The sequence below is a fragment of the Oncorhynchus clarkii genome, chromosome 3 (assembly GCF_045791955.1).
Source record: "Oncorhynchus clarkii lewisi isolate Uvic-CL-2024 chromosome 3, UVic_Ocla_1.0, whole genome shotgun sequence".
Classification (NCBI taxonomy): Eukaryota; Metazoa; Chordata; class Actinopteri; order Salmoniformes; family Salmonidae; genus Oncorhynchus; species Oncorhynchus clarkii.
The window spans coordinates 920,972-935,816 of record NC_092149.1 but is presented as its reverse complement, the minus strand read 5'-3'; the positions used below and the strand labels follow the sequence as shown (position 1 = coordinate 935,816).

The following is a 14,845-nucleotide window of genomic DNA, read 5'->3' as shown; positions in this document are numbered from 1 at the left end:
ATAATACGGTCACCTGAACTGATATTGTTACATACAACAGACACTTGGATAATCTTGTCCCCTCCATTAATGTATGTGTGTGTGTGTGGGGGGGTTTGGTTCTGCAGGATGCCATGGACAGTACAGAGTCTACGGTGGCAGGGGAGGGTCAAGGTGTCTTGGATTCTATATATCTGAGGACTGGTGCTGGACACTGGAGACCCCAGGACATGACCTCTCACCTTCAGACCACACAGAGCAGCTTCCACCTCTCTCAGGTACACTGACAAACCATTACATGTAGGACATGCTGCCCCTCGCGGTTAACCAATACATTTAGGACATGCTGCCCCTCGCGGTTAACCAATACATGTAGGACATGCTGCCCCTCGGGGTTAAAGGACATGCTGCCCCTCGGGGTTAAACATTACATTTAGGACATGCTGCCCCTCGAGGTTAACCAATACATTTAGGACATGCTGCCCCTCGAGGTTAACCAATACATTTAGGACATGCTGCCCCTCTGGGTTAACCAATACATTTAGGACATGCTGCCCCTCTGGGTTAACCAATACATTTAGGACATGCTGTCCCTCGGGGTCAACCAATACATTTAGGACATGCTGCCCCTCGGGGTTAAAGGACATGCTGCCCCTCGGGGTTAAACATTACATTTAGGACATGCTGCCCCTTGGGGTTAACCAATACATTTAGGACATGCTGCCCCTCGGGGTTAACCAATACATTTAGGACATGCTGCCCCTCGCGGTTAACCAATACATGTAGGACATGCTGCCCCTCGGGGTTAAAGGACATGCTGCCCCTCGGGGTTAAACATTACATTTAGGACATGTTGCCCCTCGCGGTTAACCAATACATGTAGGACATGCTGCCCCTCGGGGTTAAAGGACATGCTGCCCCTCGGGGTTAAACATTACATTTAGGACATGTTGCCCCTCGCGGTTAACCAATACATGTAGGACATGCTGCCCCTCGGGGTTAAAGGACATGCTGCCCCTCGGGGTTAAACATTACATTTAGGACATGCTGCCCCTTGGGGTTAACCAATACATTTAGGACATGCTGCCCCTCGGGGTTAAACATTACATTTAGGACATGCTGCCCCTTGGGGTTAACCAATACATGTAGGACATGCTGCCCCTCGGGGTTAAAGGACATGCTGCCCCTCGGGGTTAAACATTACATTTAGGACATGTTGCCCCTCGCGGTTAACCAATACATGTAGGACATGCTGCCCCTCGGGGTTAAAGGACATGCTGCCCCTCGGGGTTAAACATTACATTTAGGACATGTTGCCCCTCGCGGTTAACCAATACATGTAGGACATGCTGCCCCTCGGGGTTAAAGGACATGCTGCCCCTCGGGGTTAAACATTACATTTAGGACATGCTGCCCCTTGGGGTTAACCAATACATTTAGGACATGCTGCCCCTCGGGGTCAACCAATACATTTAGGACATGCTGCCCCTCGCGGTTAACCAATACATTTAGGACATGCTGCCCCTCGCGGTTAACCAATACATTTAGGACATGCTGCCCCTCGGGGTCAACCAATACATTTAGGACATGCTGCCCCTCGGGGTTAACCAATACATTTAGGACATGCTGCCCCTCGGGGTCAACCAATACATTTAGGACATGCTGCCCCTCAGGGTCAACCAATACATTTAGGACATGCTGCCCCTCGGGGTCAACCAATACATTTAGGACATGCTGCCCCTCGGGTCAACCAATACATTTAGGACATGCTGCCCCTCGGGTCAACCAATACATTTAGGACATGCTGCCCCTCGGGGTTAAAGTACATGCTGCCCCTCGGGGTTAACCAATACATTTAGGACATGCTGCCCCTCGGGTCAACCAATACATTTAGGACATGCTGCCCCTCGGGGTTAAAGGACATGCTGCCCCTCGGGGTTAACCAATAAATTTAGGACATGCTGCCCCTCGAGGTTAACCAATACATTTAGGACATGCTGCCCCTCGGGGTTAAAGGACATGCTGCCCCTCGGGGTTAACCAATACATTTAGGACATGCTGCCCCTCGGGTCAACCAATACATTTAGGACATGCTGCCCCTCGGGGTTAAAGGACATGCTGCCCCTCGAGGTTAACCAATACATTTAGGACATGCTGCCCCTCAAGGTTAACCAATACATTTAGGACATGCTGCCCCTCGGGGTTAAAGGACATGCTGCCCCTCGGGGTTAAACATTACATTTAGGACATGCTGCCCCTCGAGGTTAACCAATACATTTAGGACATGCTGCCCCTCGAGGTTAACCAATACATTTAGGACATGCTGCCCCTCGGGGTTAACCAATACATTTAGGACATGCTGCCCCTTGGGGTTAACCAATACATGTAGGACATGCTGCCCCTCGGGGTTAACCAATACATTTAGGACATGCTGCCCCTCGGGGTTAAACATTTCAAGAATCTCCTAGTTAAATTAAGGTAAAGGTACACAATTATACAGTGTTAGTGAGTTTTCTCCTTCTGTACCAGGTGCTTCCTTCGCTTAGTGATGAGGAGGAGGGGAGGGGGAGGCCTGCTGCCCTGGGGCCAAGAGGAGGTCCATGTGGGGACTCCTCTGCACCTCCTGGTCCTCCTGGCCTGTCAGACATGAGTCAGGGTGAGAAGGATCTCCTCTACATCTCTCTGGAAGCAAAGTACCTCTCTCAGAGCTTCCAACAGGAGGACTCCTCTCACTCTGACAGCGACTGGAACCACTGTCCTGATAACCTGGACTTCCAACCGGGTAAGTCCCAAACGGTTCCCCATGTAGTGTCCCCAGTACAAACTGCTCCCTGTGTCGTGTCCCCGGTACAAACTGCTCCCTGTGTCGTGTCCCCGGTACAAACTGCTCCCTGTGTCGTGTCCCCTGTACAAACGGCTCCCTGTGTGGTGTGTCCCGGTGCTAACGGCTCCCTGTGTGGTATGTCCCGGTGCTAACGGCTCCCTGTGTGGTGTGTCCCGGTGCTAACGGCTCCCTGTGTGGTGTGTCCCGGTGCTAACGGCTCCCTGTGTGGTGTGTCCCGGTGCTAACGGCTCCCTGTGTGGTGCCCCGTCCCCGGTGCCAACGGCTCCCTGTGTGGTGCCCCCGGTCGGACCCCGTCAGCTGCCACCCCGGGTGGGACCCACTGGGACTCACTCCACTGTCATCCAGTTCCTTCCTGGATCAGATGATGATGATGTGTAAATAAACAGCTTAACACCAGATTAGCATCCATCAAGTATTATGCATAATCATTGAAGAACCACGTTAATGGCGGTATAGATTTAGGTTTTTAAGTATCAACGTAAGGTGACTCTTTCGGTTAGAAGCACTTGATTTTGCAATCGTTTACATTTTGGGGATTTGTGTGTTACATTTTGGGGATTTGTGTGTTACATTTTGGGGATTTGTGAGCCCAGGAGAAGTGTTTTCACCCCGTAACATAAGGAGACACTAAATGCTACACTGCATTTCTGAGCTCTCTATTCAACTACTGTCTGACAACTAGACCCAGGATCCTTACAGGGGTCATGTTTAATATCTGATGTAACAACTAGACCCAGGATCCTTACAGGGGTCATGTTTAATATATGATGTAACAACTAGACCCAGGATCCTTACAGGGGTCATGTTTAATATCTGATGTAACAACTAGACCCAGGATCCTTACAGGGGTCATGTTTAATATCTGATGTAACAACTAGACCCAGGATCCTTACAGGGGTCATGTTTAATATCTGATGTAACAACTAGACCCAGGATCCTTACAGGGGTCATGTTTAATATCTGATGTAACAACTAGACCCAGGATCCTTACAGGGGTCATGATTTAATATATGATGTAACAACTAGACCCAGGATCCTTACAGGGGTCATGGTTAATATATGATGTAACAACTTACACTGCTATAAATTCATGGACAGAAAATAAATGTTTTGTGACTTGATTTTGGACCGATCCGTCAAGACACCAACCACGATACAGGGTGAAACAGGTTTTAAATCAACGGGTGAATTTGATTGAATATCGCTATGATCCAACCATCTTAATGACTTGAAAACAATTGTCTGATTTTTATTGTTAATGACTTAACAGCTGTACCAAGTTGTCCAGCTGTAGTAAATCCTCACTGGTACCCTGGTTTATAGAACAGGGTCTCCATCAGGTCTGTGTGGTTCATTGTCCTCCCTGTGTGTGTGTCTGTGTTCTAACCTCTCACAGTGTGGTCTACCAGAACAAGGTCTGTGTGGTTCATTGTCCTCCCTGTGTGTGTGTCTGTGTTCCAGCCTCTCACAGTGTGGTCTACCAGAACGAGGAGGGGAAGTGGGTGACTGATCTGGCTTACTACTCGTCCTTTGAGAAGGAGGTGGATGGAAACCAGCTGCCGGAGGTAGCAGACCAGTTCCAGGCTGAGGACTTCGTTCCAGGCAGTAAGTAGAGGGGCTATTGTCAAACTGTTCTTTTAGCTGTACATGGAAATAGGGATTTGTGGATTGTTATTTTGGTTCTAACTAGGGGTTGGTGTTCCGCACCGTAACGTTGGTACCAAAGATCCATTATTAAAACTGCTTGTTTGGATCCTGAATGCTGATTGAACGAACAGCGTTCCAAACCGTGCTCTATTGGCCGTTAGGTTCCATCTGAAAATGATCACCGTGCCTCGTCAGAATATCATGTTGCTGTCCCAAATGATCACTGTGCCTCATCAGAATATCATGTTGCTGTCCCAAATGATCACCGTGCCTCGTCAGAATATCATGTTGCTGTCCCAAATTATCACCGTGCCTCGTCAGAATATCATGTTGCTGTGCCTCGTCAGAATATCATGTTGCTGTCCCAAATGATCACCGTGCCTCGTCAGAATATCATGTTGCTGTCCCAAATTATCACCGTGCCTCGTCAGAATATCATGTTGCTGTGCCTCGTCAGAATATCATGTTGCTGTCCCAAATGATCACCGTGCCTCATCAGAATATCATGTTGCTGTCCCAAATGATCACCGTGCCTCATCAGAATATCATGTTGCTGTGCCTCGTCAGAATATCATGTTGCTGTGCCTCGTCAGAATATCATGTTGCTGTCCCAAATGATCACCGTGCCTCATCAGAATATCATGCTGCTGTCCCAAATGATCACCGTGCCTCATCAGAATATCATGTTGCTGTCCCAAATGATCACCGTGCCTCATCAGAATATCATGTTGCTGTGCCTCGTCAGAATATCATGTTGCTGTGCCTCGTCAGAATATCATCTTGCTGTCCCAAATTATCACCGTGCCTCGTCAGAATATCATGTTGCTGTGCCTCGTCAGAATATCATGTTGCTGTCCCAAATGATCACTGTGCCTCGTCAGAATATCATGTTGCTGTTGTGATGGGCCGAACCCCGGGTAAATGGGTTGACGGGCCGAACCCCGGGTAAATGGGTTGACTGGCCCTACGCTGTTGTGACGGGCCGAACCCCATTTACCAGGGACTGTATTCACCATACAGCACTGCCTCGCGTGACTTATTGCTTCAATCAGTGTTGGGAAGAGTCCAGATCAGCAGTGTGCTGGAGTTGTCCTGTTTTGTGTTCCAGGTAACGCCATAGACAGATCAGCAGTGTGCTGGAGTTGTCCTGTTTTGTGTTCCAGGTAACGCCATAGACAGATCAGCAGTGTGCTGGAGTTGTCCTGTTTTGTGTTCCAGGTAACGCCATAGACAGATCAGCAGTGTGCTGGAGTTGTCCTGTTTTGTGTTCCAGGTAACGCCATAGACAGATCAGCAGTGTGCTGGAGTTGTCCTGTTTTGTGTTCCAGGTAACGCCATAGACAGATCAGCAGTGTGCTGGAGTTGTCCTGTTTTGTGTTCCAGGTAACGCCATAGACAGATCAGCAGTGTGCTGGAGTTGTCCTGTTTTGTGTTCCAGGTAACGCCATAGACAGATCAGCAGTGTGCTGGAGTTGTCCTGTTTTGTGTTCCAGGTAACGCCATAGACAGATCAGCAGTGTGCTGGAGTTGTCCTGTTTTGTGTTCCAGGTAACGCCATAGAGAAGATCATAGAAGACCAGAAGGAGTTTGAGAAGGAGAACCAGTTCATGCAAGAGGAGGTGATGGAGCCTGCCTCCACCAGTCCAGGTCTCCTATCTGACACTTCCTGGAGACTCCCAGCCAGCAGCCACATCCTGATGCGGGCCAGCCAGGTGTCCCAGGAGCTGGACAGAGGGAACCAGAGCTACCTCCGTCTGTCTCTAGGGACCTTCTTCCAGCAGCGCTCTGAGGCCCTGGGCTGTCTAGGGGAGGACCGGGAGGACGATACAGTCAAACGGGTATGGGACTTGTTCAATGTCCTGTTGATGCCGCTCTGCAGGCCCCCGCTCTGCAGGCCCCCGCTCTGCAGGCCCCCGCTCTGCAGGCCGCCGCTCTGCAGGCCGCCGCTCTGCAGACCACTGCTCTACTCTTTCACTATTCACGTAGTCTCTTAGGGTTGGTGTCCTTTTAGTTCAGGAACACAAGGCTTCGTCTCAGTCCGGGAAACCTGCCTGCGGTGCATAGGGGATAGAAGGGAAGCCATGTTTGAGACTACCACGGAGGGTTTAAGCCTGTGATTTTTTTCCCCATCACCCTTCTGACTTGACCAGTTTGTTGTTGTATCTTCTCTCCAGCCGTCGTTTGGGTACGTCATCACCTCTCCAGAGAAGAGGGAACCGTTTCCTCTGATTCAACCATCAGACTTCCTCTCTCAGGACAGCTCGGTCCACAACGACACCCTCACACACACTGACCACGACCAAACCATGAACACGGGTACGTACCGTCTGGACGTCCCAGACACTTATTCCTGATTCTCACTGTGAGGCCGGCCAGGCCAGCCGGTAAGACACGTATTCCTGATCCCCACTGTGAGGCCAGCCAGTAAGACACTTATTCCTGATTCTCACTGTGAGGCCGGCCAGGCCAGCTGGTAAGACACGTATTCCTGATCCCCACTGTGAGGCCAGCCAGCCAGTAAGACACTTATTCCTGATTCCCACTGTGAGGCCAGCCAGCCAGTAAGACACTTATTCCTGATTCCCACTGTGAGGCCGGCCAGGCCAGGCAGTAAGACACTTATTCCTGATTCCCACTGTGAGGCCGGCCAGGCCAGGCAGTAAGACACTTATTCCTGATTCCCACTGTGAGGCCGGCCAGGCCAGGCAGTAAGACACTTATTCCTGATTCCCACTGTGAGGCCGGCCAGGCCAGGCAGTAAGACACTTATTCCTGATTCCCACTGTGAGGCCGGCCAGGCCAGGCAGTAAGACACTTATTCCTGATTCCCACTGTGAGGCCGGCCAGGCCAGGCAGTAAGACACTTATTCCTGATTCCCACTGTGAGGCCGGCCAGGCCAGGCAGTAAGACACTTATTCCTGATTCCCACTGTGAGGCCGGCCAGGCCAGGCAGTAAGACACTTATTCCTGATTCCCACTGTGAGGCCGGCCAGGCCAGGCAGTAAGACACTTATTCCTGATTCCCACTGTGAGGCCGGCCAGGCCAGGCAGTAAGACACTTATTCCTGATTCCCACTGTGAGGCCGGCCAGGCCAGCCGGTAAGACACTTATTCCTGATTCCCACTGTGAGGCCGGCCAGGCCAGGCGGTAAGACACTTATTCCTGATTCCCACTGTGAGGCCGGCCAGGCCAGGCAGTAAGACACTTATTCCTGATTCCCACTGTGAGGCCGGCCAGGCCAGGCAGTAAGACACTTATTCCTGATTCCCACTGTGAGGCCGGCCAGGCCAGCCGGTAAGACACTTATTCCTGATTCCCACTGTGAGGCCGGCCAGGCCAGCCGGTAAGACACTTATTCCTGATTCCCACTGTGAGGCCAGGCAGTAAGACACTTATTCCTGATTCCCACTGTGAGGCCGGCCAGGCAGTAAGACACTTATTCCTGATTCCCACTGTGAGGCCGGCCAGGCCAGGCAGTAAGACACTTATTCCTGATTCCCACTGTTAGGCCGGCCAGGCCAGCCGGTAAGACACTTATTGCTGATTCCCACTGTGAGGCCGGCCAGGCAGTAAGACACTTATTCCTGATTCCCACTGTGAGGCCGGCCAGGCAGTAAGACACTTATTCCTGATTCCCACTGTGAGGCCGGCCAGGCCAGGCAGTAAGACACTTATTCCTGATTCTCACTGTGAGGCCAGGCAGTAAGACACTTATTCCTGATTCCCACTGTGAGGCCGGCCAGGCCAGGCAGTAAGACACGTATTCCTGATTCCCACTTTGAGGCCGGCCAGGCAGTAAGACACTTATTCCTGATTCCCACTGTGAGGCCGGCCAGGCCAGGCAGTAAGACACTTATTCCTGATTCTCACTGTGAGGCCAGGCCAGTACATTCTGACTTGGTTTGGCATAATTTTTCTTACTTGATCACAGTCCTCATTTTAAACTCATCAGTCATATTCAGAGTATCACGCATGGTGACTGATACTTCCAATGTGTTGTTTTTGTAGAGGACTTGGACAAGACTGTGGAGGCAGATCCAGACAGGGTATCACCTACAGGAGATGACGAGCCAGAGCCTTGTGAATCAGCCTCTTCCCCCCTCCCTGAGGCCCTGCTCTCCCCCAGCCAGACCCTTCCCTCAGCCTCCCCCGGCAGCCTGGGCCCCAGCCCCGGCACAGACCAATCTAACCTCATGTTGTCTATCAGCACCATTGCCTCGGCCATCGCAGATGCCTCCATCTCCTCCGAGCCCTCCCAGCTGGCTGCCATGATCATGGAGCTGTCAAAGAGGAGTAGGGTACAGAGGCAACACCAGAAAGGTGTGTCGAGTCCACCGCCAGGTACCCCATATTCATATCTAACACATATAACACATCTGACATGTTACTCTTTACTTCTGTGTGTCTGTTGTGTTTGTTGGAAGGTGATGTCAGCACCACTTCACCAGGTCATGAATAATGTAAAGGAGATTTGATTCTGTTTCCCAGCCTCTGTCCTGGAAGAGCAAACACCCAGCCCTAACCAGGTTCAACTGGACCAGCCCAGCCCTAACCAGGTTCAACTGGACCAGAGAATCCTGCTGGAGACTCTACAGAGGAGCCAGTGTGCCGGGGACCTGCTGGAGACTCTACAGAGGAGCCAGAGTGCCGGGGACCTGAGTGCCTTCGACATTGAAAAGTACCTGAAGCAGACCGAGGTATCCACCAGCAGCGACAGCGACCAGTCAGGCTCCTCCCACTACACTTTTGACTTCCTCAGCTGGGCTGACAGCCTCAACTCCTCCCACAGGAAGTCCCAGGCTGCATCACTTGTTGTTACTGTGGAGAACGAGAGCTCGGGTTATCAACACCAGGCTACCAAATACCAGGCTAGCACCAAGGGAGATATCTCCTCTGGCGTAGAGGCTAAGGCAGGTTTGACACAAGGTTACCCTGCTGCTATGACCCGTCCAGTCTCTGCTGGGCTACATCCAGGTTCTGGTCAGAGTGGACTAGGCCCAGCTAACAAGACGGAGGCGAGGAGGAGTTCCATCCCCCGTCCCAGGGCCAGTTCCATCCCTACAGCCTCTGGTAAACCAGGGAGGAAGTCTGTGGGCTCTGGTCAGTTCTCCTCAACCACCATCTCCCCAGCCAAACCAGCTGCTAACAGGAAGGCTGTAGGGAATAACAGTGAGCCCCAGCCAGCTGGTGTACTGAGCAGGAGCAACACAGAGAGTTGTGGGCCTGAACTAGGAGTAGTCCGTCCAACACCCAACAACACCCCAGCCCAGAAGGTAGAGGACCCCTCCACATCTCCTGCCCCAGGCCCTAAGACCTCCCCTGGTCTGAGGAAGGGTCTGTCAGGGCCGCTGTCCCTCAGAGACATCACATCCCCCTCCCAGAGAACCAGGAGGAGCACAGTGAAGACCCACACTACAGGGAGCAGTACAACCCAGCAGGATAAACCCTGTGGCCTGGAGAAGAGTGTTGGAGAAGCTCCTCCCAACACTGTGGCCAAACATGTTGGTTTTACTTCCTCGTGTCACAGCCCCCAGCCTGCTGCTGCACACAGGACGTACGGTCAGTCTCTGGTCCAGTCAACAACCTTATTCAGCTCTTCAACTCATTTAAGAGAGGAATTAACATGTTTGTTAAGCTTAGCTTCGTTTCGATCCCATTCTTTTCCTGGTCCTTCCGGCCAGATTGGGACATCTGGTTTTTCAATGTTGATTATAGTTTATTTGAGGTGATTTCCTGGTCTTGTGTTCTGCAGATAATGATAAAGGAGGATTTAGTTAATTGGCTAAGGAGTGTATTAATGTCCTGGTCAGATGTTGTTCTCTGGTTAGATTGTATTAATGTCCTGGTCAGGTGTTGTTCTCTGGTTAGATTGTATTAATGTCCTGGTCAGGTGTTGTTCTCTGGTTAGATTGTATTAATGTCCTGGTCAGGTGTTGTTCTCTGGTTAGATTGTATTAATGTCCTGGTCAGGTGGTGTTCTCTGGTTAGATTGTATTAATGTCCTGGTCAGGTGATGATAGTAATGTGTTGTATTAATGTCCTGGTCAGGTGTTGTTCTCTGGTTAGATTGTATTAATGTCCTGGTCAGGTGATGTTCTCTGGTTAGATTGTATTAATGTCCTGGTCAGGTGATGATAGTAATGTGTTGTTCTCTGTAGATGTGTCTCCAGGTACTCCTGTGCATCATGCCGGAGGACCAGAGCAGAACCAGTGCACCTTCAGACCCTCCACCTCTCCTCTCACCCACTCCTCCCCCTCACAGACCTCCTTTCCCAGCCAAGAAGGGTACACGGCTGCTTCAAATCAATCAATTATTAAATCAATCCGATGTGTCAGGTTGTTGCCCTCTACTGTGTAACTCTACTTCCTAAATCTTCTCTTTCTCTCTGGTTTCTGGTGCCTCGACAGGACTGTGTCGCCCCCCTCCCCCAGTGTAGGGGACAGGAGACGTCCCAGTGATCTCACTCCTCCCCAGTCTGAGTGGAGCTGTTCCAGTCCCAGCCTCAGCAGACTGACATACATCTCTCTGAATGACAGCACGGCTCTCAACACAACCGGCGTCCCAACTCCTGACAGACACAAGGTATAGTAGGCAGGGACTGGACCTCGTACGGGCTTCTCTTTCAAATACTCCTTTCCATGTCTCAGTGAGATTCCATCAGGCAGTTTACAAATGACCAAGAGATCAATCACACGTCGTCTGAAGTGATCCTGAAGTGATCAGGAAGTGATCAGAACGGCTCCTGAAGCTCACCTCAGTATGACTTTAATTCCTGTCTTCCTGCTTAACAGTTTACATTTAAAACCGTGAGGTCAATGGTCCATAGTGTTCGGTACTTAGCGAAAGGAAAATGTGATTTCTACTTCTGTCTCCAGTGGTAGCTAACGTGACATGGCTAGCCATCCCGACCTGGTTAACCCATGCCGTGAGGCTTAAGCTAACTTGGCTAGCCCGCTGGAACGCTACATCTGCCAACGCGGAGTTCCCTTTGGCTAGCCTGCTGGAACGCTACATCTGCCAACGCGCAGTTCCCTTTGGCTAGCCTGCTTGAAAGGTTCATCTGCCAACGCGCAGTTTCCCTTGGCTAGCTTTCCATACCTGGAGAGGTAGAATCGCTACCGTTTCTCTTGTTGAAAGACAGGGGAAAGCACACACTTTCTCTGAATAGCTTTGTGCTAGCCAACTAGACTAACGCTAGCTAGCTTATGGCTACAACTGGGGATAGTAATGTGGGGTGGCAGGGTAGCCTAGTGGTTAGAGCGTTGGACTAGTATCCGGAAGGTTGCAATTTCAATTCCCCAAGCTGACAAATCTGTCGTTCTGCCCCTGAACAGGCAGTTAACCCACTGTTCCTAGACCAGTTAACCCATTGTTCCTAGGCCGTCATTGTTCTTAACTGACTTGCCTAGGCAAGTCCACGCTGCAAAGCTAGCCACTCCAACCACAGAGACTGTTATCCCTGCAAAGGGAACATCGAGAGGCACCTCTGTGCTCCTAAAACCCTGTGCTCCTAATACTCTCCTCTCTAGCCTCAGTGAGGGAACAGGACTCATCCTCTACACTTGTACTCTCCTCTATCCACAGTGAGGGAACAGGACTCATCCCTCATCCTCTACCCTGATACTCTCCTCTCTAGCCACAGTGAGGGAACAGGACTCATCCTCTACCCTGATACTCTCCTCTAGCCTCAGTGAGGGAACAGGACTCATCCTCTACCCCGATACTCTCCTCTCTAGCCTCAGTGAGGGAACAGGACTCATCCCTCATCCTCTACCCTGATACTCTCCTCTCTAGCCTCAGTGAGGGAACAGGACTCATCCTCTACCCTGGTACTCTCCTCTATCCACAGTGAGGGAACAGGACTCATCCCTCATCCTCTACCCTCATCCTCTCCTCTCTAGCCACAGTGAGGGAACAGGACTCATGCCTCATCCTCTCCTCTCTAGCCTCAGTGAGGGAACAGGACTCATCCTCTACCCTGATACTCTCCTCTATCCACAGCGAGGGAACAGGACTCATCCTCTACACTGGTACTCTCCTCTATCCACAGTGAAGGAACAGGACTCATCCCTCATTCTCTACACTGATACTCTCCTCTCTAGCTACAGTGAGGGAACAGGACTCATCCTCTACCCTGATACTCTCATCTCTAGCCTCAGTGAGGGAGCAGGGCTCATTCGTCTTCCTGGTAGGCCCTGATTGGCCAATGCAAGCTGTGCTTCACGACCAGCCCTGGCAGATTCCGTCGCACAAGGATCTTCTGAGCCAAGTGAACGGGGAGATTCTTCACCCTCACCCTGAAACCCTGGGTGTGGCCCGTGAGAGGTTGAATCTTAATGCGACTGGCCTGCCACTTATCGCCATTGAGACTATCCAGAGTGCCTGGGCCCCTTCTACACGCTCACTGTATGACAAGTGGTGTGTTTTTGGGTCACACCACTTCTCAAAAACAGAAGTCTTACCCATGCTCTGTTGTCCGTGGCTCTATGCTTCCTCCACTGTTAATTAACCTCTCTGGGATATGTGTGACGCGAGAGCACCAAATTCAAATAAATTACTATAAAAATCAAACATTCATGAAATCACACATGTAAGATGGCAAATTAAAGATGCACTTGTGAATCCAGCCAACATGTCAGATTTCAAAAAGGCTTTTCGGCGAAAGCAAACGATGCTATTATCTGAGGATAGCACCTCCGTAAACAGAGAGAAAAGCATATTTCACATCACAAATGGTCCTTTTGTCCTTTTGTTCGATTTAATTCCCTCTATATATATATATATATATATCTCCTAAATGTCCATTTATTTGGTGCGATTGATGCAGAAAAACACCGGTTCCAACTTGCTCAACGTGACTTCAAAACATCTTAATTTACCTTTAAACTTTTCCAAAACATTTCAAACTACTTTTGTAATACAACTTTAGGTATTTTTTGTACGTATATAATCGATAAAATTGAAGGCGGGATAATCTGTGTTCAATACAGGAGGAAAACAAACTGTAGCTAGCGTTCTGGTCACGCGTCTCTAACAGTACACTACAAGTGACCCTCGTTCTGAACAGGGCTACTTCTTCATTACACAAAGGAAAAACCTCAACCAATTTCTAAAGACTGTTGACATCCAGTGGAAGCGAAGCGGTCAGTCAAGCAGTGCATTTCAAACACAGATTCAACCACAAAGACCAGGGAGGTTTTTCCAATGCCTCGTAAAGAAGGGTACCTGTTGGTAGATGGGTCAAAATAAAAAAATCTGACATTGAATAACCCCTTGAGCATGGTGAAGTTATTAATTACACTTTGGATGGTGTATCAATACACCCAGTCACTAAAATGATACAGGCGTCCTTCCTAACTCAGTTGCCGGAGAGGAAGGAAACCCCTCAGTGATTTCAATGGTGACTTCAAAACAGTTAGTTTAATTGCTGTGATAGGAGAACTGAGGATGGATCAACGTTGTAGTTAGTCCACAATACTAACCTAATTCACATAGTGAAAAGGTCTGTATAGAATACAAACATTCCAAAACATGCATCCTGTTTGCAACAAGGCACTAAAGTTAAACTGCAAAACAAATGTGGCAAAGCAATTCACTTTTTGTCCTGAATACAAAGTGTTCTGTTTGGTTCAAATCCAACACAACACTGAGTACCACTCTTCATATTTTCAAGCATTGTGGTGACTGCATCATGTTATGGGTATACTTGTCATCGTTGAGGAGTTTTTTTTTAGGATAAAAAGAAACAGAATGGAGCTAATCACAGGCAAAATCCTAGAGGAAACCCTGCTTCAGTCTGCTTTCCACCAGACACTGGGATTCACCTTTCAGCAGGACAATAACCTAAAACACAAGGCCAAGTCTACCCTGGAGTTGCTTACCAAGAAGACCAGTGAATGTTTCTGAGAGTTTACACTTTTGACCTAATTCTGCTTAAAAATCTATGGCAAGACCTGAAAATGGTTGTCTGGCAATGATCAGCAACCCATTTGACAGAACATGAAGGAGAATGGGCCAATGTTGCACAATCCAGGTGTGGAACGCTCTTAGATTTACCCAGAAAGACTCACAGCAGTAATCACTGTCAACATGTATTGACTCGTCTAGGAGACTTGTCTAGGCAACATTATATTAGTGATTAATTTTTACAGAAATGTTTTACAAATGTTCACATTTTTCTTCCGCTTTGACATTTTCCAAAGTATTTTGTGGAAAAAGTCAAAGGGATGTGAATATTTTCTGACGGCGCTGAATCTCTCATCAGAGAACCGAGGTGAAGTAACCTTGAGTTTTGGGTGCTTGTCTTGCTTGTTGTTGCACAATGTTAAGTTGAATGACGGTCATCTGCCTGGAAATACTCAGCTATGTCAT

General features: G+C 49.5%; 1 protein-coding gene across 1 annotated transcript in view; it reads left to right on the top strand.

Annotated features, from left to right (window-relative positions):
* LOC139386408 (centrosomal protein of 192 kDa-like) overlaps positions 1-14,845 on the top strand; it is an 84,776-nt gene that overhangs the window by 31,861 nt on the left and 38,070 nt on the right. Inside the window, exons 12-20 of the mRNA XM_071131984.1 lie at positions 108-257; positions 2,509-2,761; positions 4,286-4,429; positions 6,020-6,309; positions 6,646-6,787; positions 8,482-8,814; positions 8,962-10,032; positions 10,632-10,758; positions 10,882-11,056. Coding sequence (XP_070988085.1) covers positions 108-257; positions 2,509-2,761; positions 4,286-4,429; positions 6,020-6,309; positions 6,646-6,787; positions 8,482-8,814; positions 8,962-10,032; positions 10,632-10,758; positions 10,882-11,056 — 2,685 coding nt within the window. The remainder of the gene's footprint in view (positions 1-107; positions 258-2,508; positions 2,762-4,285; positions 4,430-6,019; positions 6,310-6,645; positions 6,788-8,481; positions 8,815-8,961; positions 10,033-10,631; positions 10,759-10,881; positions 11,057-14,845) is intronic.